This window comes from Aythya marila (assembly GCF_965140915.1).
Source record: "Aythya marila genome assembly, chromosome: 18".
Classification (NCBI taxonomy): Eukaryota; Metazoa; Chordata; class Aves; order Anseriformes; family Anatidae; genus Aythya; species Aythya marila.
Genome location: NC_139059.1, coordinates 271,332 through 297,165, shown reverse-complemented (window position 1 = coordinate 297,165; position 25,834 = coordinate 271,332). Strand labels below are relative to the sequence as shown.

Sequence of the window (25,834 nt, the reverse complement as noted above, 5' to 3'; positions counted from 1 at the left end):
CCCGGCGCCGCCCGTCCCGGAGAGCCCCGCGCTGGGCACCCGCAGCCCCCGCCCGGCTCCGAGCGAACGGCGCGGGCAGCGGCAGAGCCCCGCTGAGCCGCCGAGTCAGGGCGGGCGGACACGGGTTAGCGCCCGAAGCCCTCGGTGTGGGGATTGCAGCCAGACGCCTTCCTTCCTTCCTCTCGAACACAAACCGGTGGCGCGGGGCCCCCCAGCAGCCCGTGTCGCCGCAGCAGTGAGGGCAGCAGGCCGGGCGCTCCCCACACCCACACCCGCCCGAGCCACGGCACAGCGAGGGCCTGGTGGCTGCTCTCGGAGGCAGGAGCCGTACCCACTCCCAACAGCCGGCACTAGCCACAGACCTCAGTCAGAGAAACAGTTTATTATGTAAAGAGCAAGGAGGAGTAGCTATCATGCCTACAGCATCATGCCCTGCTACCAGCCTAACACTAGAAACAATCAGCACTAGCACCTTTGACAGCTTCTGCACTGGTCAGTAAATGCATTTCCTGCATCACCTAAATGCACAGGATTCCTCCGGAGACAGCCCACCTTAAGTGTCTTCCTTGTACCAGTCCTCCCTCAGTGTACCTCAAGGTAGAACATGGCATAACGCATTTATCCACCCAAATCCATTCTGTCCCATCCAGTTTGCTGCTCCCCCTGTAGCCCAGTAAAAATGACAAGGGCAGCACACACATTTTGTGCAGTTTTATGGCTTGAGATAGGACTCAGGCTCAGGGAGAAGAGTAAAGGCAGGGAAAACATGAAGGGAAGTTAGCTATAAAGAAACCACATAAAGCAGTAGATGCTAACTCTTTAGGGCTGTTACCGGGGATGAATGCCAGAACCGTGCCTGAAGGCTAACTACCTTTCCAAGTGACTGTCTGTCATCCATCATCTGTCTGATCAGCATTGGTCCCTTGTGCTTTGAGGCTACAACCACAAATCCCTCTCCCTGTGGGTCCAGAGAAGAGAGCTGCTATGTTGACCCCAGCTGCCCCCAGCCCATCACACCACCAGCTCATGCCTGGCCTGGTGCTCAGGGCTGTGCCAGCACCAGGAAGGACTGAGTAAGGCTTCCCTCTCTGCTTTCTACAGCCACAAGGCTGGCCAGATTCCTTCCCTCACAAATACTGGAATTTGGCCGGCAGAAGAAACCACTGCTTCTAGACCCCATACTTCTGTTTTTTTTTTTTTTGCTCATGAATTTAAGTTAGACTTGGGAAATTCTTCACACTGGAACAGCAAGTCTTACTCCTCTGCAAAAGCATAGTCAGCTGGATGTATTTCACCAAGCAAGTCCTTATTGCCAGATAGGTATGAGGCACTCATGTCCCACCTTGACCACTTTTGTGTCAAGCAGGGACTGACTTTCCTCCTGGGTCTCATGCAAGATGAGTTAGGTGAGATAGGACAACATCTGAGCCACAAGCTAGGCCAGGTGACTCAGTGTTTCCCTTTGGTCTTGTATCCTAAAGAAGTAGGAATGCAAATGCGTGAGGCACCCCCCAACGCATTTCTAGGCATTTTCCCATTTTAGCCATTAGCAACATGACACCTTCAAAGAAACAATGGTAAAAGAAAAGACATAATTGTGCCAACATAAAGTGAGCCTGAGGACTTCTATGCTGGAATTCACCAGCCCAGGAGCTCTACTGGGAAAAGTGCTGTCTGGAAGGGACAATCAGCTCATTGCAACACTGATGGATTGCACAAGCTTAAGCAGTGTTAATAAGCATCAACACTGCAGTCTGAGAAGGAGGTACAGCCTGAAGCAAAGAAAGGTGCTGAGAAGAGTCCTGACATCAACCGGTAGCCCAGCACCCGGGTACCAAACCCTGCGCAAGCCTAGGGGAACATACACAAAGTTTTCTCTGTAGGAGGGTGTCCTTCAGCTTTGCTCCCTGCTGCCTCAGAAGCAGTGCAAAGAGCAGAGCATCAGGGAGCATAGTGGAATCAGAACACATATATGGGTATGTGAGAGCAGATCCTGGCCATAGAGAGGGGAGGGAATAGGGAGCACTCACTACTCCTCTACCTGCCTAATCCATCAAGCAAAGCTAGCAGCAAAGGAAGGACAGCAAGAGCAGTTCATAGTTCCTCAAACCACATGGAGTGGGGAAAAAATTGGTAAACAGCAAAGAAAGAAATGGAGCGTGGCCCAGGGGTTCATGCCATCACTTTGTCAAAGTCAAGGCTGATGGGAAATGCAGAAGATGCACTTTCGTACCTTGTAAGAGGTACATTAGAGCCCAGCCTCTAATGTAGTACACAGAATTGTATTTTTGTGGCAGTACCTGCTTTAGCTAATACAGACAGCAACAAGACACAAGCTCTGACAGCAGATGCAAGATGGGTTAAGTGGGATCCAAGCCTGATTCAAACCTTTGAGATCAAAGAGCATTTGGAGACTTCTTAAAAAAACTATTAGAAACCATTTCTGCATGGGACACAAACACTGCCTGAGTTCTGAAATCATTCAAGGCTTCTGGTCAAATGATGCCCTTGATAAACTCTGATGATGGTATCACACCTGCCCACTGGAGAACAGCAATGCTAGGGACAGTTGGCACAAACTCCTCTAGAGGTTACAGACCCTTTTCTACAGCTCTGCACTGTCCCACAGCTGCTGCAAGCCAAGAGCCAGGTATGGAGGACACCAACATTCAGAGTAAGCATTTTCCTTAGACAAGACAGAAAGGGCATGGAGGAGACTGATGTTCAGCAAAGCCAGACTACGGCAGTCTGTTCAGTTCTTCTTGCTGCTGGGGCTCTTATTGGTAAACAGACTGACTTTGCTGGCAGATGCCAAAGACAGAGAAGGAGACTCCAGTTTCACCTTATCCAACAAAGTCTTCTTTATGGCTGCTGGGGAGATCTTCTCTTGGTCTGCCAAATGCTGCAGCTCCCTGCAGAGGGGTAGTGGGAGAGAGAGAGAAAAAGAGAGAGAGAGAGAGAGACATAGCAAGAGGAAGAAGCAGGGTTTGGGAGGGAAAGTTTGCAGGCTCTTTAGGACTTTGTGTTGCCCACCTTGTCCGGATGCAAGAAGCCTCCACAGCATTGATCAGGAGTGAGCGAAAGCCACCACTCTCTAGGAAGTGCAGGGCATGGATGGTGGCTCCCCCCGGGGAGCAGACGTTGTCCTTCAGCTGACCCGGGTGCTGTTCTGATTCTAACAGCATTTTGGCAGCACCCTGTAGTGAGGAAGGGAAGACAGCTACCAGAACTCTGACTGAGGAAACCCACTGTCAAATACTCCTGTTCTCTGCTGCACAGAGCAGCACCTAAACACACACAGCAGGCAAAACTTGTCTGCCTGAGAACTATTAGCATGCTGCCAAAACACTTTTCAGAGATGAAAAAGCCTGCACAGGAGTGATGGTTCCCCTAGGCCTGGGCTCCCACACCACCATCAGTGCCAGAAGATTGCTGCAGATGCTTCTTATGTCCCCTCACTGAGAATGTGTGTGCATTCAAACCAAACATATTTTAAAGTAGATTCAGTACGGACTGAGATCGTTTTAAACCATGATGTGCAGAATTCTCTGCACAGAGCGGGCACAAACTCAAGTGCATTTCAGAGAAGAAACACTGACCAGTAAAGCCTGGGCTCCAAGCCGGACAGCCAGCCTGCGGGGAAGTCCCATTTTCACACCTCCATCTGCCAGAGCATCCAGGGCAGTGAATGCCTGAGATAAGAAACAATCAGAAAGTGACTGAAACGCTCTATTCCAAGACTAATATTCTTATGGAGGACAGAATCCAGGGATCTAGGATCACATTGTGACTCCTGTCACTTACAAAGACTTGACAGAAGTCAGACCCTTTACTGTACTGATGCCATGCCAGGCTTCCCTCCCACTAGTTACAGCTGAGCTATGGGGGGAATGGGAAAAATTTAGCTTCTAGGTCATACTACCAAGAGGCCCAGGTTTTGCAACGTGGACATGCGAACACTGCACACTGACTACGGACTTCAGACTCATCCAACTGGTAATGGAATTTTGTTGTTGACCTATGCTGGTTATAAACCAGATACCTGGATTACATGTCCCATCACGAACGTGAGTAATGAGAAAAACAAGAAACCACATGCTGAAGTTGCACAGATTTTCACTGCATGCAAAGTCCACCGTTCTCCCCTAGATTTTTACAAGTTGAGGAAGCAGCACATACATACGCAGGGCCGCTGCCACTGAGCCCCGTTACAGCATCTATGAGGTCCTCTTCCACTTCCGTGCAGAAGCCTACACTGGCCATCAGCTGTTCCAACAGCTTCCCATCCTCCACGTCCGCATGAGTTCCAGTGGCATAGACTGTAGCACCTTCCCGGACAATCACAGGGGTGTTCGTCATGCACCTGATTACTTTAGGTGTGGGGCAGAAGGCCGAGAGTTTCTTAGGACAGAAAATTATTGGAGAGAGAGAAAGAAGAAGGAGAAAGAAAAAACTTCAGTGTATATCTGGCATACCAAATAGGCTGTCTAGGAAAGGGCTCCCAAGGGGCAAGAGCAATTCAAGCAGAGGAGCGGACAGACTCCTGTATCCCAAATCCCCTGTTTTTAGCCAAAGCAGGCAAAACTTGAAAGGGAAGTTTTTTGTATCACCAGCAAATACAAAGCTGAGCAAAGCTACTGTTGGGAACAACATCCTGAACACCTCCCACATCAACTCACAAGTCTCCAAAACAGCTCCTGCAGACACTTAGCAGAAAGTCTGCAGAAATTCAGGGGAGATGACCCACCTCTGTTGAGAGAAAAAAGATCTGATAGCATTACACACGATAAAAGAGCTGGCACAAAAACTACTACAGATTATTTTGATGTGGGCAGGCAAAGGGGGCCCAAAGCGACCAGGAGGGTGCAGTATAAACACGGTACTACCGGGAATCGCAAGCAGTGCCAGCCCTTTGCACCAGCTGCTGGAAGACGACAGCAGGACAGGCTCGAGGCCGTCTCCAGCATCATCCTGCCCTACTAGCTTTGACTCCCAGGGCGGCCGTCGCAGCACGGGGCCGAAGGACGCGGGCCCGGCGGTGGCTGGGCGCCAGGAGGGCCCTGCCCGCGGCTCCCCTCACCTTCTCGATGGAGCTGATGGTGACGCCGGCAGCGCAGGAGACCACGATGTGGCGGGCTTCGATGTCGGGGCCCACCTCGTCCAGGATGAAGGGGATGATGGGGGGCTTCACGGCCAGGAAGAGGACGTCGCTGCTCTTCACCGTGTCCTTGTTGCTCACCGTGAAGTTCACGCCCATTTTCTGCAGCGGTCGGGGACAAACGGGAGGGCTGTGGGCCGGGGCTGCTCGCCCGCCGGGCTCCCCGCCGCGCCCCCGCACTCACCCGCAGCCCGCTCACGGTGGGCAGCTCGGTGTCCGGGGAGCTCGCCGTGATCTTGTGCGCAGCCAGGACCCCTGCGGACGGCACCGCGCGGCACCGCGTCAGCCGGGACGGGACGGGACCGGACGGGACGGGACGCGCCGCCCGCCTCGCCCGCGCCCCGCCACCCACCTGCGGCCGTGAAGCCTCTGGCCAAGGCGAAGGCGAGCTGCCCGGCCCCGATGAACCCCACGCTCATGGTGCGGAGCGGAGCGGAGCGGAACAGAACGGAGCGGGTCGGGTCGGGTCCGTGCGGGGCGGGCTGCGCCGGGTCCCACCTGCGGCCACGCCGCCGTCCACGTGGCCCCGCGCGGCGCGGGCGGGCGATGACGCGGCGCGGGGGGCGGGGCGGCGGCGCGCAGCAAATGGGAGCGCTGCAGGGCGGGGCCGCGCCGCGCCTCCGCCTCTCAGGGGCGAGGGGCGGGGCCTCCGGCTGAGCCCCCGCCAGCGATTGGCGCAACCCGCGCCGGGCCTTGCATCATTCGCCGCCGACGGGGGCCGCGCGGGGCCAGCCGCGGCCGTTCGCCACGCGCCGCGAGGCGGAGCTCTCGGCACGCCCGAGCCGCGGCCGCCGCCCGCCGCCTTCTGGAAGCTTCGGGCGCCGCCCTGCGCCGGGGCGGCTGCGGCGGGGCAGGGACCGGGGGGCCGCGGGGCCCGGCGCCGCCCGCAGAGAGGGCCCTCGGCCGGCCGGCACCGCGCTCGCCCGGGGCCGAGGCGGCTCCCGGGGGGCTCCCGGGGCCTCCGCGCCTCGACCCGCGGCGCCGGAGCGGGGCGATCGCGGCGCGTGCCCGCGGCGCGGCCCCGGGGCCTCGGAGGCTCCGCCCCCCCGGGTCTGGGCGGCCGCCGCCAGCCGCAGAGCGGGGCCCGCGCGGCCGGGGCTGCCCGCGGCCTCCCGCGGGCCCGGGGCCGGCGGGGAGGGCCCGGCTCCAAGGGGCCTTTTCCAGCTGCCGATTCCAGACATTCCTCGGATGCTTCCGCGCCTTTGTCTGAGGCCGCGCTGGAATCTCGCCGTGCGGAGCGGTTTCGCTGGGCGTGTGGCGCGGCCCAGGAATCCTGCGGGCGGGGGCGCGGGGTAATGGGCGCAGCAGGTGTGAGGAAGGAGTCCCCCGAGCCCCGCCTGCTGCTGGGCTTTTTGTTGTTGTTGTTTTCTTTCTCCTCTCCCGCGTTTGCTTTTTTAACGCCCCTTTTATCCCGTCGCCTTTGCCCTTGTCGCCCTCCTTCTCCCTGGCTAGCCCTGGGTTGGGCGGTGGGTGGCCAGGAAGCGAGCTGATGAACTGGTTCTGCCTCGCCGAGCAGCAGCCCTGCGGGTTTTTCCTTTTCTTGCCCGTACAGGTTCTTGTTTTGCTGGGGAATGACTCACGCAGCCTTTGATTCTAGAGTGGCGGTTTTCTCACTTTCTTCAGATTACCTATAGATTTCCTGAATAAAAAGATTTTCCTACACTTGAACCAGGATGGAAATTTTTATAACCCAGCGACCAGAGAAGTTCCGTTAGCACAGCTAATAGATACCTGCATCGAGTGCCTCAGCTATCATCGAAGAAGTCGCTTGGGTGCTCAGAACAAAGGCTGGTTTCATCTCATCTGTGGCAGGAGCTAGTGCTTCAGAGAAACAGCCCTGTGCTGTGGGTTCACTCAGAGGAAAGGTCCATAGCAATGGCCTGTGAGGAGACCAAGACATTGTGAAATACGTAGCTAGGCTGTGTTTTTCTTCCTCAGTGTAATCTTACCACACCGATTTTTTTTCTTTCCTTCTTTGGCTTTTTACTATTTCCTTTATTGACAAAAATAAAGTCCGTGTTTCTCCTGTGGGCAAATGTTCCTGAATGCTGTCTTTCTGGGATACTAAATCCTAGTCGCCTTCATCGAGGTGGTGGTGAGAATACTAAAGATTCAGATCTTACTTTTTATTTAATTTTTTAAAATACATGGTTCTATGACCTGTGTAGGCTATCTGCAAGCATAAATCCCTAGTTCTAAACAAGCACACGTGCGTTCTGACATAAGCTTAACAAAAAACTTTGAGAATCATTGATCTTATTTTGCTTTGCAGCAGAATACAAGTTACTTGATCATAATTTATTAATTAAGGAGAAAAATGAGCTCTGGAAATAAAAGGCTTTTTAATTAATTGGATCATAATAGGGTTGGTTGTTAAAATCATATTAAGCAGATATTGGATGTTCTCTGTCCTAGATTGGGTAATCTCATAGTTTCCAATGGTTAGAGGGTGTTTTAACCACTAAAGCATGAGGTTTTCATTTTTTTTCCCCTAAAAGAGTGGATTGTTGTCCACACAATCTTTATTTTTTTTGCCATTTTGACCATGCTAACATTTTTTGCTCAGTCTTTGGCTGGCAGATGAGAAAGCTAAATCTGAACACACTGTTCTTGGCAATGACTATTCTTTCCACTCCTCCAGTCAGTGGTATCATGATTTCCATGTTAAATTCTATTTCCTCCTTGCTGTTGAGACACTAAATTTTACCCCAATTGTTTCCCAGTTGCCTGTTTCTCTTGGGCCTTGCTTTATGCCCCTGGCATTGTATAAATTGCATGAACTTGTGCCATTAGCAGATTTTTAATCATACTCCTGCTAATTGCTTGGTGCAAAATCTTCACAGCAAGAAGCAAGCAAAATACATAGCTGAAAAAAGGTGTTAACCAGCTGAGGAGCTTGGCAGCATCACCTCCAGGGCAAGCAGCCCCTGCTGGGCACCTGTCACTGACACCCCTCTCCCTGGTTTCCACCAGCTCCTTGTAGCCATGATGGAGCCTACAGGAAGATGCTTTCTTAAAACAATATATATATATATATTTTTTTCCCCTTCAGGTTAAAATTTTATAACAGAAACCAGGATGATTTACTGTCACCTTATTTTTTTTTCCCACTCTGGAATAACAAAAGCTAAATAATTTCCAAGCATTACACAGCTTAATTTGTCCAGGTTGTCAAGTTTAAAAAAATACATCATAAATGCTCTAGATTCTTCTTGTATGCAGTAACTCTATTTGTACATTGCCTGCTCTAATACAAATAATTTCTTTTCCAAATGTAGTATTTCTTGTTTGTACAATGCCTTAGATTATCTGGTTTGCAAAAAAAAATAAAGCTCCCTAATGTCCTTTCTTATACCTATACTAGGTAGTCTTAACTCGTGCCCTGGAAGAAGCTGGCCAGCCTCTTGCTGGGCCATTATTTTTAAAATTTCCTGCCCTTAATGGGAATTTGTGCAAGAGAAAAATCCCTTGGAAGGCTGTTTAGTGCACTCCCTTTATGATAGATACTGATTCTTGTCCTGTTTCATGGACTAATAGTTCCCAGTTCTAAATGCTGGTTCCTACTCAGGGTAGCAGAATTGTCCAATGCAATCTGTCCCAACATAAATTTTTTCCTTTGCTTTTCAAACCTCGTACAAACAACAATGAAAAATGCATTTCCTTCCTTTTTCCTGAGTGAGTCTGCTACAAAGAATGTCAGTCAGAGGTCTTGGCGGTCTTGTCCATACATTTTTTTAGGGCTGCATTCAGGCTTCATACATCAAAATAAATTGAACTGTGCTTTCTGGCAGAAAGCAGAAGGGATATGCCTGGTGAAATAACAACTGTGCAGAGAGCAACATGAACGTACACAAACCTCTGGAGATGTAGTACTCAAGTCTGCCATTCAGCTTTATTTTGATTTGGTTAAAAAATAAATCCTTCTTCTGACAGTCAGCTACTTCTAGATTTTAATCAAACCTATCTAGTCTGCGTGCCTTCAGCAGAAGTACTCAGACTGCTTTGGTTTCTTGCTGGATCAGAAATGAACAGTTCTTCTATTAAGCTTGAAATCTGAGCCATGCTATGTGAGACTTCAAAGTGGGTGTTTTGTGAGGGATGGGTCAGAGAAATGCAGCTGGTTGGTGACACAAAGAGTTCGGGAATCCTAGAACCTGATCTGGTCTGAGGCAGCACTCTGGATTTGTTACCATTATGTCCAAGGTTTTTTCCCCACAAATTTGGTCTTTTATGCAGAGCTGTGAGATCAATTAATCTTTGCATCCATTCCACCCTCTCTCCCCCCCCCCCCCCCCCATATCTTTAATCTTCTAGGAAAAAAAATTACATCAGTGTAAAGAAACAGTGGCACATGAACTGAGACAAAGCGCATGTCAAGATACCTTCTGGTCCTGCTCAAGTTCAGGTGTCTGATTATACAGTTATTTTGCAGTCTGGCTCTGTTCTGCACCCAGTTTCCTGGCAGTAGAACCCCAATTTCACAAATTTTCATTTCTGTAATGACCCGGTGTTTGCTAAATAAGAATATCCCATGCTTCCTACCAAGGCGCATGCTTGAGGATATTCTTTTTTGGTGCTGGAGAGAAAAGGGAGAGGGAGATGACTGGTAACCTTCAAAATAATGCTACAGCTATGTTCTTCTCAGAAACATCCTGACTGGAATTTCCCACACTTGTAAGCATTTCATGTCTCACCACATAGCCCAGACTAACCCAAACTTTGAAGGATTGTTTTTCATCTCCACAACTGGTGTTCCTTGATGCAGCCTTTAACTTTCCCACTTCCTGGGTAGTCACTTGATTATAGTTAAGTGTTGGTAACAGTTTCAAAATCCTTGGTATCTTTCCTAATATTTGGCTCAGTAATCCAGTAGCCTACAGACCTGCTATTGCAGCAAGCATTTTTGCTTTCTGGAGATGAAAGGCCATTTTGCATACTTTGAACCACAGAATTTCTTTGCTCTGACACCAGGAGGTCGAAGCAGATGCTGAATGACAGGGAGGTGGGCAGCCTACCCACCATGGGCTGTTGACTTGCTGCTCCAGTCAGTCTTAACCTTGAAGTCTGGTTTGTGGCTCTCCCTGGCGCACCCGGGCAGTGCCTGCCTTTGCTGCATCCCGTCTCCTGCCGCTTCCCTCACTGCTGCTGTTGGAGCCAGGATGACCTCGCGGAGGCAGACCCAGACTTCAGAGGTGGGAGACGAAGCGGATGCGCTGGGAGTAGGCCAGGTCCACGACGTAGAGCAGCAAGTTGACATAGGTGAAGATGGCGATCACCAGCTGGCTGTCCCACGGGCACCTGCCCCTGGCGCAGAGGCCGGGGCGCTGTGGGGAGCCGTACTTACTGTCGAAGCAGAACACCGGCCAGATGACAGCCGCACTCACATACAGCAGGACGGCCCCAAAGGTGTAGACAACCACAGAGCGCTCGAAGGGAAACCAGAGCAAAGCGGTCCTACCTGTGACGCTGAAGGCGACCACCACCACTGTCACCACAAAGCAAAAGCTGTAGACAGCCACACACCACTGTGTTGCTACGTATTTGCTGTACTGGCTGTCGTTCACCAGCGCCCCAAAGATGATGCAGGCCACAAAGGCCTGAACGATTTTCAGAAGCCCAGAGACAGTGGCCATGTAACTGGTGACTTGTCCCGGTTTTGCCCTGGTCAGGAACACCTCCACGGCATACACAATGAACACGAGGCCGGCAAAGACGCTGGCTGCTATACGAAAGTCTCTCACCTCACAGCCGATAGGGTAACAGCCAAGCTGGACAAAGTAGAGTGGGTAGATCACTGCTGCCGTGACGGACATGAGTGTGGCAAGCATGGCAAAAGCAGCAGTGAAGTTTCCCCAGGAAATGCTCAGGCAGCTGTGCAGATGCGTGAACTCGCAGGTTATGATGAAGACAGTGACGGCAAAACAGAAGGTCCAGACAAACATGCAGAAAGTGCCGTATGCTGCACTGAATCCCCCTTGGTGGGCAACCAGGCTGAATGTGGTGCATCCAAACATTATCTGCAGCAAGCGAGCTATTCCCACAGGGGACGTTACAGCAGCGGTGTTCAGATATGGCCCTCCTGTGTTCTCCATCATCTTTCCAGTCCAGCAGACAGTGCACTAAAAAAAAACAAGAGCTTACTTTCAGGCTTTTGCTCCTTTGTCCTGAGTCACACCTGGGGCCGAGTCAGTGGGACAGCAGCTTGAATCCCTGCCTCATCTCTGCCGGTATCCGTAGGTGCTGTGTGTGACGCTGAATGTGCGTTTCTGGCAGCCTCTCAGCACAGACTTGCTGCTGCAGGGAGGTTACTGGCTGGCTCTGCCCACCGGCTGCATTCTCAGGGTGCCACGATCAGCTCGCTCTGCTTTCCCAGGTCTGAACGCTGCCCCTTATTCTGTCCTTTCACTGTCTCCTTTCCCACATGATGGCTGAAAGGATCACTTTCTCCCTGGAGGCTGACATTTATTCCATTTCAGTTCTGCAGCTGTAGCTCTCTGCTATGGCGTTTGCAGGAACCCAGGAGTATAAATAGAGGCTATATTAATAGTTCTGGAATGAGTCCTGCCCCTCTCAACTGCCGTGAGCCGGTGTTATTTAACACTGAAACTGTGAGGTCCATCAGGGGCTCTTGATTATCCTTCTGTTGCTCCTTTAGAAGCGTGTAGGTCACTTGTGCACTGCTGTCCTCCCCACAGCCACGCCACAAGGCTGTTGGTGGAGGTGGGCTCTGATTCAGCCATGGTGCAGAAACAGGGACACTGCCCCACAGACCCGGGGCTGCCTGAGAAGAGGCCCAAGCCTGAAGGCATCGTAAGCACTGCAAAAGGACATAGAGCAGAGGCTGTGATAAAAGCTGACTCACTTTGCTCCTTTTGATCTGGAGCAGTAATACGTTTACCTGCTGTGAAAGGCCCTGCTGTGCTTTGAGCATTAGCGAGAGCATGCAGCTGTGAAGATTTTGATCGCCAGTCCTCGCTGTCTCCTTAAACTCTTCCCTGTCTCTGTTTTACTTCTATGGAAACCAGTTATTCTTGTATCTCTGAATGGCAAAAACAAATGCAGTTGTTGACAAAAAATGGCTTTGATGTCCTTGGCTTTGCTTTGGAACACAGATTTCAATGTATAGTGTCAAACCCTTCTTCCTATTGGATCAAAGCTTTCCCAGACAGCTGTTTGGTATATGCTTTCCCAGACTTGGTCGCTGCTCAAAGGTCTTTTAATTTTATCTTTAAAAGTTAAGTAAATTTTCTGCTGGAGTTTCAGAATGCAAAAAACACACCACAGAAAAAAAGATTCCTCACAGACCTCACAGCAGCGTTGCTGTCTCCCCACCTGCAAACCAGCCCCTGCTGCACTGGTCCCAGGGTGGCACCAGGGTCCTCCTAGGAGCTCAGCACAGGTGCAAGGAGTCAGCTCGAGTGTGGCCAGACCCAGCCCTAAGCAGGGAAACGTTCCTTAATGCTGCCAGGTAGTCATCAGATGTGCTGATGAAGCCTGTAACTTCCTAGGGGTGGTGCTTGGTAACGGTGATAATTGCTTAATATCACTGTTTCATATTCATATGTTAATGTGACAACATAAGACCCACCCACAAATCACCACACACAGCGCTAGATACCATAAAGTGATGACAAAAGAGACTACTCCAAACCGTCTTAGCATGCGGTTCTGGGGCAGCCTGGGTTTGCCCAGGTGAATGCTGCTGCCCCTTCTCGCATCGCCCTTCCGTGCACTGGGACTGGGAGCTCATGTGGGCCAGCTCAAGGATCTCAGTGACTGAAAGCCCCTGGTCCCACTGGAAGAATGCCCCCTCTGAGCACTTGGCTGCCTGTGAAGTCTGCTGGCAGGCAGGACCCCCACATGGGAGGCCACACTACAGCAATTCCTGCTGCTGGGAAGCTCACCTGTATATGAGCTTCCACACGGACAGCATAGGCTTTGGTGGTGATGCAGCACATCCAGCTTCCAACTGTTTGTTTCCACCCATCCACTCCCTTCCCTTGCTCTTATACATCTTGCTTACACAGCTGCTGTGTGAGCTCGATCAGGATACTCAGGTTTAAAAAAGAACAGCAGAAAATTTACACCTGACAAGGATTATTTTTAACCTGGATTAACCACTGGTCTGATTCACAATGCCAATGAGCATGCTTGTATCCATGCAGCAGTGGCTTTGATAAACAGCAGCCAGAACCAGGGGACTGTACAGGAACCAATTAAGCTGGTATTGCTGCTGAAAATCACTTGTGATCAAACTGTGGTTTAAGAAGAGACAAATTCTGACAGACGTAGGTTACAGCAGGATTGCTTACCATGAAAATTAGTCACTCCAGCAGTTTAGCATACTTACAGTCAGTATTTTGTAGGCCAGGGATAACTCCAACTGTCTTGTTGCAAAACTCTCTCCCGTTTTCCTTAAAAAGACTTCTGGTGATAAATGTAGAAACTCTGCATTCATTCTGGGGTGGAATTATCACAATTAACATAACAACAACCAGGAAATGCAACAAGAAGGCCGAGGAGCTGCAGGCAAACAAATTGGCACTCTGAACCCTTGCCCTTCCTGACTCTCTGTGATGCTAATCCTTCACCTCTAGCAGAGGTTTTTCCAGGCTTTACTGACAGTGTTGCTGTCTATATTGTGGCATGTCCGGTTAAATGGTCTGTGTTACAAGGCAAAGCTATTGCTGCTTTGGGTTCTCACCCATCCTGCTTTGCTGCCCCTGTGCAATTTCAGCACTCCATCAATGATGCTCTGTTGCATCTAAACATCTGAAGTCACACTCATCACTTTTCTTAAGTCATAGAAGGAGCTCCTCTATGTCCTGCTTTTCTTCCCACCACTCCCTATTAAAGCACTTAACTGCAGCTGTACCGCACTGGCTATGTGGGGGCAGTGAGGAAATGTTTACTCGGAGCAGAGCTGGATGTGCTGCCCGGCTCCTGCTTCTGCAGGCAGTGGTGGCACTCCAGAGACCTCAGTGTTGTGCGGCAGATCTGGTAGAGGTCAATGGTGCCACTAACAAATAGTGGACAGGAGCAGTGCAGCTGGTGGACCACTGCCTTCAGCCAGAGCATTCTGTTTGAACATGCAGGTCTAGCTTCTGAGGATCCCCAGGGCCTCCAGGTGCTGCCACCAGTCTGATTTCCTAGCATCTAACAGGTGTATTTCAAAAGCACTTCAGTTTTCTTTCCACTTTAGAAAGGTGTAAACAAGTATCACATAGAAGGTACGGCAATAGAAACCCACAGCTTCTTGCACCTCATCATGGCAGCTTGCTGCACTGCTCCTTTGAGACCCTGCTGTGCTGAACAGGGAACTATTCTGCATGCTGTTGCAGGTTTTTTTGAAAGATCCAGGGCCAGTCATTTGCTGCTGAATGACATGGAAGCTTTGCAATTAAAATGAGTACTGAAAAGCACGCATGCCTGCACATCAGACTAGTGGTTCCTAAGTGGTAAATCACAACATCCTACAAAGTGAGAATTGATGAACCCAGAAGAAACCATGACTACTAAAACATCCAGACTTTTAGCCCAAATTCCACACCAAAGCTGTGCTGCCATGAGGTTGGAGCAGCAAGAGCTAGCACAGAGAGCAAATCTTGATCAGCTGCACCACAGCTGCAACAGATACTGTGGAACTGAGGAAGGAATAGCAGCTACCACACTGTCGATGTGTTTTCACAGTAATGATGTTGCCTCCACATTGCTGGTCAGAGGAACGGGGCACCTTTCTCTATCACAGCCCTTCTGTACCCTTCTTCTCTCCAGTGCAGCACTTTTAGCATGCAGTTCCAGCCAGTAAGCCTGACAGATAATAATTGTCCATGGTCTTCACCAGTGTTTTTGGTGTGCATTACTAGCTCAGGTCTGCTGTCCTTCGCAGTCAGGGATAAAGAGGGGCTCACTGCTTACCTGGATAAAAGTTAAGTTTCAATCAGCCTGCTGCAACACCATTAGAGCCCCTGTGTATTAGCAGCCATTGCTGTAGTAAATAGTTATGGGCTCTGCCCTCCATCTTACAAATGAAACTTTTACGTGCCCAGTGTCTGAGTCTGGAAACTATAATCATGTAGTGCAAATAGACACCTCTGCTAACAACTTTTCATTTCTTAGTTGCCTTTTAATTTTGGATCAATTACATGATCCTGATAGAGATGACTTTTCAATGATGGGTGTCTAATAGAAAACATCTCATCTAGCCATAAGATCTGAGTACAAACACATGGTACTGAATTCTTCCAGTCTTACCCATTTTGACATTGGCTTCCACATAGCAAATGTCACTGGGGATGAACTTAGGAGTGTCAGAATCACAAAGGCTTGGAAAAATTATTTATTGCACAAGTACGAGAAGAAATATAGAACTGGAAATGACCACCTGTGTTACAGATTGCAGTTCCCAGCTACTGCTGGCAACCACTTAGTATATATATTTTTTTCCTAATAAATTAGCCAAATTCCCCCTTAATAATATTTCTGAGGAATTTCTGCTTCCTGTTATATCTTTTGAAAGACTGTTGCAGAGCCATACTAAGCTAAATGAGATCACTGACCTCCAGGGATTTTTTTTCCTCTACTCCCAAGAAAAATAGATGTCACTTATCTCCTCTGAACATTCTTAGCCTCTTAGAAATTAGCCTTTGATTTAATGCTTTAGTAATACAGGTAGTCAGCTCTGCAAAAAATATTGCAAACATAAGTAGTGGCATTTATACTTTACCTTTTCCTAGTAGAAGGACATTGATGGACAGAGACTAGGGCACTTGCCATATCTACAGATGCATTATCTTGTGTGTAGTCATTCTATGAACTACTGATGTAGTAGTTCAGCAGTTTCCCTCAATGCTCCCAACTGACAAACTAGTGCATAGCAGAAATTCTGGCTACTACTCAAGTACCAGCACTTTATACTGATTGACTTCACATGACTCCAGCCCTCAAAGGAATCCCATCTTCCCATATGCTTTTTCAAACATTCTCTGTACTGAAGAAGCCTCTCAATTTAGTGCCAAAAATATAGTCAGAACAATTTTACATCAGTCAATAAAACCTAAAAAGTATAAGTAAACCCTATATTAATAATATGGAAACTCCATTGATAGCTTTCCTGCATGTCTGTTCTTCAGGGAACACCATCCATTTTGTCTTTAGCTACTTTTTTTTTTTTTTTTCCTTTTAATCTTAAATGTGTAATAAACCCCATCTTGCACAGCAGGACTGCTAATTTCCTATGTGGTACTGCCCGAGTGTCTGCTGAAGTCTGTAACCAGTAACTGAATGGTTGGAGTTTTTGCTTTTTTACTCACCTATGACAACAAATTTCACACATAGCGCTACCCTTTTAACCTGGTAAGATATTTCTTGGAAGTGCATGCTTCAGCCACACATTCCTGATCCCTCCCTTGTTCTCCTCCCATTACAAAGAGGATTCTATACATGTATGTTCTCTGAGATGGGCGCGTTTACAAGCAATCAGTAGAATAGCAGTATGTTGTTTCTTGACTTGTGTTCGCTTTTTTTTTTTTTTTTTTTGCAAATGCTTCACCTTCTAAGACAGACCAGATAGTCTGATCAAATCAAATATTTCTCTAACTAGAATAGTGGCCTTTGCTGTAAAACCAGATCTCTCTGCATCTTAAAATACACTGCCCTTGAATCCCTGACAAAACACAAACTTCAAGCTGAAAATGCTGTGCAAGTAAGCAAACAGCAGATGCTGGGAGAAAGTATCTGTACTTAGACCTCACATACTCTTCATTACAGAAACAATGACAAAGCATATTGCAAGTGGAACACTGAAGTCTAATTAATATAAAATGTCAATACCCCCCTCAGCCCTCTCCCAGGCACAAGTGATCATAAGGAAAACCCACCCAAATGAGCAGCATATACAACTTTACAAAGACATATGAATGGTTCTCTGGTCAGCCCTTATAAATAGCATTTTACATATTAAAATAAATATGTCCACATTGCCAAAGTAGCAAGAGGTGCCTTCGTTATTTAAAAAAAAATATGTTACAAAACAATATCATTTATATTTCTTGCTTAGTTTAAAAAAGTAATAAAAAAGTCATTTTATAAAATAATACAGAAGTAAATTGATTACAAGAGTGTCCATCCCTAGCACATGTCCTTTGTTTGTATGTTATGATATATCATGAGATGCTGACCTCCAGGAAGTCATGTAATCATTCCTTCACTTCTTGTTGGACAAAAGAAATCCAGTGCTTGCTTTTTTCACCACTTGTATCAAGTCTATGATGTAAAATTCATGACAAGGGAAAAAGTCCTAGATCTGGGGAAGGTTCTCATTGCTGCTATTTATGGCTTTACTACTCCCTGTATTAGATTGCCTTGTGTAAGACAGGAAGAGGATGTGAATGGCCAGAAGTGATCCCTCGAGTTTGGAGGTAACAAGTTCCAGACAAATTGTGTAAGCAAGAAATTGCATTTTTTTTTCTTGACACATCTTAAGTGTGCAAGAGTGCGGGAACATATGGTTGTGTACAGGTTTCTGCCTGCATGGGGGGTGAGCATGCACCAGCCTGTATGAGCTTAAGGAAGAAGATTAGAGTGTGTGGGAGAAGGGCCCCGAGTCCCCTCCTGATCTCCCTGCCCCTCAGAAGATCCTTTCCTAGTTACCACTGCTGAGCATCCCCAGAAGTTTACTGGGCTCCAGGCCCTGTTGCTGTGCCATCTTCTGAACATCAAAACCCATGTGCATGAGAAACTGGATCACATTCATCTCCTGCCCTGTGAACTGGTCCCTGATAGTGGGGCACGAGGGGTTGCAGTGGGGCCATGGACAGCTGTCAATCAGATGAATTGGGCAACCTTTCAGAGGGGCTTTCCCATTTTTGTTGCTCTCATGTAGGCTCCGATCCCAACAGTGCAGGGCACGGGGTAATGATGTCCCCTTCACCTGGATGTCCGTCCAGTGACTGAAAAGACAAACCACACAGATTGTATCAGAATGGTCAGGTTATCAGAATTGATTAATTCCCCTACTGTTTCCGTGTTGTCCTTTCATAGAATCTGTAAAATCACTCACTTGCGTGTAATGATCTCGTGAGACAAACAGGCAGGAGCAAAGCTAGCACTAAAGAAAAAAAGGGAAACATGGATTAGGATTTGTCTTGGACGGACAAATTAACTCCTGTTCAATAGAATATTCTGGACTAGGCAGAAAGTGGAATTTTTGCTGCCCTGACAAAGCTTTTAGAAACAGAGAAGCTTATCATGACATAAAACCTGGCTGGACTGGAAAAGGGGTTCCATCCTGCCTAATAGTGTACATCTACTACAAGAGACTCCTGAATACCCGCTCCTGCATGCAGCAAATAAAGTACATTAATGGTTCTTCCTCTGTTGTCTCAGCTATCTCAGTGTTTTATGATCAGTACTTAATAAGGACAACTGGTAATTGTGAACCTGGAAATTACTTTGCACTTATTCAGAAATAAAACCAGCAAGATTCTTGGTGTAGACTAAGCATAGTTACCAAATCTATGACACCAGAGATCTGAGAAACGCTGCTAGAATATTGGATAAAATACTTGTTTTGGAAGTGAGTTTTCCTTACTGAAAGACTTACGTTACATCCTTCAAGGTGTTTCTCAGCTCCCTGCCCAGATTCTGGATGTAGAGCCACTGCCCTTCCTGAACAGGCTGGCCAGTGAGGTGTACATTGTCTACAGTAAGCTGAGCCTCATCAAAGAGCCATTGGACAACAAAGACTGGACCTAGGAAGACAAAAAATTCGGAAAGTGAATGGCTAGTAAGTTAGCTGTGAATACAGAGAAAACCTTAGAATCCATTTTATCTCTCTCCTCCAATACTTACATCGAAGAGTAGGATAAATCTTATATCCAAAAAAACAGTTCCATTCCTCTCCCTCTTTAAACTGCAGCTTACAGCGTTCAGGAACAATACCATTCCAATACCTGGAAGACAAAGCAACAACAGAATGAATGTCATAATGACATCTTAACAATAGTCTATCCATATCATGCTATATTTCTGTCCTGGTTATCATTCCAGCTTAATAAAAGCAGCATTCTTTCTTGGCTACATTGTCCTATCAATGCATTTGAGGGCATCTGCAATTGCACATTCTTTTGCACACCTATATTTGAAATTTGATTTTATTAAAAAAAAAAAAAAAGTGAAAAAAAAACAACACTGACATTAGATAATAAATAAATACTCTTCAAGCATCAAAATACAGGAAGATCAAAATTCACTCAGAGGGTGGCAAGGCACTGGAAAAGCTTGCCTACAGGTTGTGGATGACCCATCCCTGGAGGTATTCAAGACCAGGTTAGATGAGGCCTTGAGCAACCTGATCTAGGCAGTTGGCAACCCTGCCTATGGGAGGGGAATTGGAATTAGATAATCTTTTGAGGTCCCTTCCAACCTAAGTCATTCTACGATTCTATGAAGATAGAGGAGAACATGATTCTATGAACATCTTTCCACTATTAATCCTGTATAAAAGCATGCTTTAGAGCATGTGATTGTACCTTATTCCTCTTCTGATAGCTTCTGTTGGAGCACACGTTATGGTATCGATACAGTCAGTTCTGCGATACTGTTTATTATCCAGGAACCATCCAGAGTCTGCCAAGCCTCGAACCTGAATCCCTTGATAACCCATCTCCTCCAGCTGCTCCGCCACTCGATCCACATTCAAGAGCACTCCTGTTCCTCCAGCACTGTAACAGCAATTTTAATACAGCAGTGATGATGCTGGTGTAGCTATTAAATGGCTGGCTAGTGTACATATTCAGCAGTGACACTCAAAACAACTGGTTCTATCCACAGGACAATCCAGTTAGTAGTTACCAAGTTATTTCCTTGCTTTGCAAAACATTCTGAAATAAAGCCAGCTCTGAGTAACAATCTGGTACCTCAGAAACAAAATCCAGTTCTAGTTTTTTCTTTTGGGAGATATATAGGCTTTATACTACTTGCAAGAGTTTTGGCTGCTCAAAACCTGAAAGAATCTCAAGTGTGAAGTGGCAAAGAGTGAATTTGTCTATATTACACTCAGCATATATTACATGGGTGTATCACAGCAGCGCAATGTAACAAGATTCAGAGCATCTGTGACAGGCAAATCTGAGTTTTTAATCAGATTTCTTGTGAATAGGTTCAGCACATGTGTTTCATGGCATGTATCCACAGGTGCCAGCATTTTTAATGCAGGGCAGAATAAACACATCCCCTCCCTCTTGCAAATCTTTTACCCTGTTATTTTCTTATAAATGTACCTGGACCAAAAGCTGAGGAAATACACTTCTATCATTTCCTGCTGTACCACCCAAAGGAGAAAACTGAGAACAGATGTAGAGTTTGTTATATTACAGTTACTACATTCCTAGAAGAAATTTTTCAGGAATTTAGCTCATCCCTAACAGCTTTCTGCTGTGGAGATCTCCTGTCTTCACCACAGGAATTCTTGTAGACACTTACCTGCTCCCTGCTAGCAGCAACACTTTTGCGGTGCTAAGACCTTTTCCCACAAGCTCCTTTATAACCTCTTGAATGATCAGTGCTCCCATGAAGGCATATTCATCTGGAACAGAGACCTCAGCATCAATAAAACTGTTTCCTGTCCAGGTTAAATCTTTTGCTTCCTCTCCACAAATGCTTAAGAACTTTATGAAGGAATCATGAATCTAAAAGCAGGCCCATTTCCTCTACCTGTATCAAACTAATCTAGTAAGAAATACTCTCCCAGTACAGAACTTCCCTGAAAGAAGCGAATAGACAGCAAACAGAATAAAAACAAACAAACAAACAAACAAGAAAACAAGCAGGCCTTCCTACAGCAGTGCATAGGAACTGGTAAACTAAGAGAAGGAAAACAAGAGCAAACCAGGAAGGTGCTGTGACCCTTTCTCTATTCATGGTGAGTATTCTCCCAGTCCATAAAGCCAATTCAGACATGCCACATTTCAAGACATATTACACTTGCACCAATTCCCAGGCACCACCAAAACACTGTTTGCTGTAGTGTAGCTGCTTCATAGGAACAACACAAGAAACTTACAAAATGAAAAGGTCCTTACTGTGACAGAAAGTATAACTTTGGTATCCACAAGTCATTAGTTTCTTGATACTAGTTAGTGAAGAGACATTGAGTAACAAGGTGTCTGGTTTAAGGTCAGAGCTCAAAGATCAACTCAAAGAAAAACAGTAACCTCCTGCCTTTCCAGTGCCACATCACAGAATATCTTAGGCCTATCTCTTTCTTTCACAGCAGTGTACATCAGCAGTAATTTCATTCTGTTCAAAGAAAACTCTTCATGAACAAAGGCAAAGAAGACAAAGTTCCTTGTGCTTATACAAGTATTACTGCACCAATCCTGCTTCACTTGGGAAACCCAAAGAACTACATGATGTAGAACAATTCACTTGCATGAAATTCGGCTTAACCCGGCAGAGGATTCCATTAAGCAGACTCCTAGAGTTCTGGCATTATCAAAATGACAGCTGATGCAAAACAGGATTGTACGCAAGCAAACTACCCTGTTTTACAAAGAAACCTGCAGATAGCTTTAGGTTGACATGAGGAGAGATACCCTCCTCATTCAAGTTTGAAACTAAATTCACTTGCCTCTCAGACTAACAAAGCCAAAGTTGCACGCAACAAACCATGGTTCCTCAGCTACACCACTTAATTTGCTGTGTGCTGGATGGAACCTGGGGATTCATCTAAAAGGAATTTAATTCCTCTAATCCTTGCCTACTGCATCAGCGTAACATCTCTGCAAGCAGTGGCTCTGAACTATGTCAAAACAGACTGAGCTAAAGAGATCAGGATGTTTTATCTGGAAGTAGCTTGATATTCTTTCCTGCCCTTCAGCAAGAAAAGCCTGTTCTTCATTCATGTTGTTTCACAGAAGTCTGGCCATATCCTTTAATGTGTGATGTCTGTGGCAGCAACAACCCATCAGTAACACTCACTTTTCTCGGACTTGGAAGAGGCACCACTCCAAACATCACTTGAGCAATAAGGGATGAATCTGTAAAAGAGTTGTGTGAGTACTGATGTTCCTTAGACATGCAAGGAGGGGGTGAGGATAGGGTCAAGTAACTAGAAGAAAATTAAATTCTGGGGAGGGGAAAAGGAAGCGTTTCTTGTCCACTTAGACACTTAACATACCTTCTTGCACACAAAGTGACAATTGCAACTCTGTCTTGAATTTTCTTCTGAACACTGGTAGTTTTACTGAGTTAAATCAACAAGTAATTCCTGTTTTCTCAATCTAATTGGAGCACTAAGTTTGGTGGACAGAACAGAGGGCCACAATTTTGCTCTCAGCTGTCCCACTGATATGGTGGGTGACCTGTCACAGGGAAACTGTGCTTCAGGAACATCCCCTCTCTTCTGCTTTTTCCTCACATATAGATGCATGCATAAACAGATGTTTTTCTCATTTCTCCTCTTTGAACTAAAAGAGTTACTCCATGTTCCTCTCAAATTGGCAAATGTACAATACACTATCAGCCCCTGCCCACAACAGTATTTGCCACTTCATTTATTTGAGAAGGCTCTCTGAGCTATCCCCAGTTTTTCTTCATTAGATCACCCCACAACTCCAAGCAGACTGAACTTGGGTTTCTCCAGACCTTGCCAGCACAATTTAGTTAGAGAGGTGAACTGGAACAAATGAGGAAACGTACAATTTCCTCTTGCAGACATTAGTCTTAATCTGTCTCAGTAGCACTCTGTTAGCCCCAAAAGCAGGAGAAGCAGTCTCTCCTTACACCATGTTTGCGTTCCACCAGTGGGGATTTTCCTCTGGCTGTGATGACAGGATCCCAGTTCCTGCAGATGGACATAAAGAAACAAGAAACATACCGATGACAGTGTATGACTTCAGAGTAACTGTATGAGTCTAAAGCAGAATCTCTGACCACGTAGAAAACAAACGTTCACAATGTACAACATTGGTTAGAGAAGATGAATGAGCATTTGTAAATCTGCCCTTAGGCATATGTGACTTTCAGAATTTGATTTGTGTTACAGATGAAGCCTGTCCAGAAAGCTTCAGTAGTATAGTTTCTGTAGTACAGAACAGAACCTATGAACACATACTTAAGACGATCAGCATTTTCCCAAACACCAAATCCTACCAGGTCAAACACAATATTTGCAAATGTAGGATTCACTGTCTGTGAATGAGAAAAGTCTGAGTTTTCAGAAGGGCTGAGTATAAGCACCAAGAATGAAAAGGAAAGTTCAACATTTCTCTGTTGACTCTGGAGCCCTGTTGTCCAGTGTGTGTCTTGGGTGTTAATTCCATCTTATGCATTAAAATCAAAAAGCTAAAAGTACTTTTATGTGTACCCCAAACGTATGCTTTCACCGAGAATCACTGTGATTGCTTCAGTGACATTATACAATTATAAACGGGGAAGAGGTGGAATCACACAGCTCCACACAAGAGGCCCAGACAATTTACCCCATTTCTGCCTGGCACGTAGGGCCAGTACTACTGTCCGCAAACCCATCCAGCCCATTCTGCAAGAAAGTACAGCTGTCCTGACGGACAGATTACAAGGTCCAAGTGCTTCCGACAGGATTAAGAGCAGCTTTCTTTGGAAACCAAATGACAAAAACAAGACTATGAAGATCCCAGCAGGTCTGTCAGCATGTGAATACGTTTAAACTAAAGAGAGTACGTTGGCGAAAGTTCAAAACACCAGTATCGCCCACCAGCCATAAGCAGACAGCCAAACACACGCGTATCTGTGCTTTCATGACTGTGCGAGCGAGCAGAGGCATATTATTTGCACGTACTCACGCAGGAACTGTCTGCGTGGGAGAGGCCGTGCTGGTGCCAGGCAGGAGCAGGCGCCCGGCAGCGGCTGCGCGCCCACCGGGACGAGGGGGCCGCCGAGCGCTGCCTCCGGGGAGCCGTCCCCACGGGGCAGGGAGGGACCGGCGGCCGTCCCCACGGCACGATGGGGACACTCACCCACTCTGGTCGCGGGCCACTCCTTGGAGCTCATGAGCCTCCGCATGGTGTCGTAGCGGCTGTCGCAGTTCTCCCTGTTGAAGCAGTACCACCCTCCTGGCGGGGAGAACAGGGGTCAGCCGCCCCCGCCCCGCCCCGGGCCGGGGGCCTCGGCTCCGGCCGACGGCTGGGGGAAGGCGGCCAGCGCCGGGCCGCCCCCCGCCCTCCGCCCGGCCCCGGCCCGAGCCGCGCGAGGCTCACCTTCGAGGAACAGCAGCCACCGCCGGCTGCCCTTGGACTCCTTGAGGTAGTAGCTGCGGACGGACAGAGCGGAGGCGGCGTTAGCGGGAGCCGCGCCCGACCGCGGCGCTTTGACGCCCGCAGCGCCGGGGCCGCGCGGAACACGTGGCGGGGGCGGGGGCGAGGCGGCGGCGGCACCGGGACCGGCGGCGCCGGCGCCCGCCGAGGGGAGCGGCTCGGGCCGCGCCGCCCGCGGGCCGCGCGCTGCACCTGTCGCTGCAGAGCCGCCCGCCGCCGCGCGGTGGCGCCACAGCCCTCGGGGCCGCGCCGGGGCCGGGGCCGCGGGGAGCGCTCGGCGGGCCGGGGCCGGGGCCGCGGCCGGGGGCTGCGGGGCGCCGCGAGCCGGCGGCGAGCGCGGCGGGGGGCGGCGCGCGGGACTCACCCGGCCGGGCTGCCGTCGTTGCAGGTGACCGAGGCGTTGTGCAGGAGGTGCAGGCGCAGGTCGTGCGGCAGCGCCTGGGCCGAGCAGGGGTACAGCGACTGCGCCAGGCTCTTGACCTGCGCCATGAAGCTGTCCATGTTGCCCTCCACCGCGGTGAAGTCCAGCGGGAAGCTCTCGGCCGGCGCCGCCGCCGCCGCCTCGCCGCGCTCGCGCACCGCGGGACCCCGCCGCCGCCAGCCCTTCCTGCCCTCGCCGCCGGGCCCGGCGTGCAGCAGCCCCAGCAGCAGCAGGAGGTGCACGGCCGCCGTGCCCATCGCCGCCCGCCGCCACCCGCCGCTCGCCGCGGCGGCAGCAGCAGCAGCCAGTCCCCGGCGGCGGGCAGCGCCGCCCGCGCTCCGCCGCGCCCCGCCGCGCCGTCCGCGGGGCCGGGGGTCGGCGGCGGGCGGCGAGGGCAGCGCCGGCGGCGCGGGCTCGGCGGCGCGGCTGCCGGCGCAGGAGCCCGCCGCCCGCTCCCAGGCGGCGAGCATGACAGAGGGGCACGGAGTGCGCGGGGAGCGCGCCGGGGGCGCCGCCAGCCCGGGCGCCGCGTGGGGCAGCAGCCGGCCAGCCCCCGCCCTGCCCTGCCCTCCGCCCCCTCGGAGCGAGGCGGAGGGAGCGGGGGGTCTGCGCCGCGCCCGCCGCACCGCCGCGGCGAGCCAGTGCCGCGGCGCGGGGCCGCTCCGTCGGGGCGTCCGCCGCGCCGCGCCGCCATCGCCGCCCCTGCCGGCGCCGGGGCCGCGGCCGGCGGCGCCCGCCAGCCTCGCCCGCAGGGCGGCGGGGGCACGGGGCGGCTCCTCCCGGCCCGGGCCGGCCGGCGGGCGGGGGGGGCTGGGGCGCCCGACGGCGCCGTGTGGCCGCGAGGGCCCGCACGTGCCAGCCCCGCCGGCGGCGGCGCCCCCCCGACCCCCCGCGCTCCTGGCGGCGGCTCCGCCCCCCCGGCCCCGTAGGGGCGGTGCCGCCCGCCCCCCACCCGCGGGA

General features: G+C 49.5%; 3 protein-coding genes across 3 annotated transcripts; all 3 read right to left on the bottom strand.

Annotated features, from left to right (window-relative positions):
- Positions 1 to 363: 363 nt before the first annotated feature.
- Positions 364 to 7,165, bottom strand: PYCR1 (pyrroline-5-carboxylate reductase 1). The gene is made up of 7 exons (XM_082775069.1): positions 5,511 to 7,165; positions 5,343 to 5,413; positions 5,081 to 5,260; positions 4,180 to 4,401; positions 3,600 to 3,692; positions 3,034 to 3,197; positions 364 to 2,912 (listed from the first exon to the last, which is right to left on the bottom strand). The coding sequence occupies exons 1-7, from the start codon at positions 5,575 to 5,577 to the stop codon at positions 2,753 to 2,755; spliced, it is 957 nt and encodes a 318-aa protein (XP_082631195.1). The 5' UTR covers positions 5,578 to 7,165; the 3' UTR covers positions 364 to 2,752.
- Positions 7,166 to 9,484: 2,319 nt separating this feature from the next.
- MYADML2 (myeloid associated differentiation marker like 2) lies at positions 9,485 to 11,634 on the bottom strand. The gene has a single exon (XM_082774561.1). It carries the CDS (start codon positions 11,251 to 11,253, stop codon positions 10,345 to 10,347), a length of 909 nt encoding a protein of 302 aa, XP_082630687.1. The 5' UTR covers positions 11,254 to 11,634; the 3' UTR covers positions 9,485 to 10,344.
- Positions 11,635 to 15,432: 3,798 nt separating this feature from the next.
- Positions 15,433 to 25,638, bottom strand: NOTUM (notum, palmitoleoyl-protein carboxylesterase). The gene is made up of 11 exons (XM_082774838.1): positions 24,818 to 25,638; positions 24,397 to 24,449; positions 24,157 to 24,252; positions 22,943 to 23,003; positions 22,139 to 22,197; positions 20,642 to 20,744; positions 19,690 to 19,881; positions 19,010 to 19,110; positions 18,762 to 18,909; positions 18,219 to 18,266; positions 15,433 to 18,108 (listed from the first exon to the last, which is right to left on the bottom strand). Exons 1-11 carry the CDS (start codon positions 25,342 to 25,344, stop codon positions 17,802 to 17,804), a joined length of 1,695 nt encoding a protein of 564 aa, XP_082630964.1. The 5' UTR covers positions 25,345 to 25,638; the 3' UTR covers positions 15,433 to 17,801.
- Between the last annotated feature and the right edge of the window lie 196 nt (positions 25,639 to 25,834).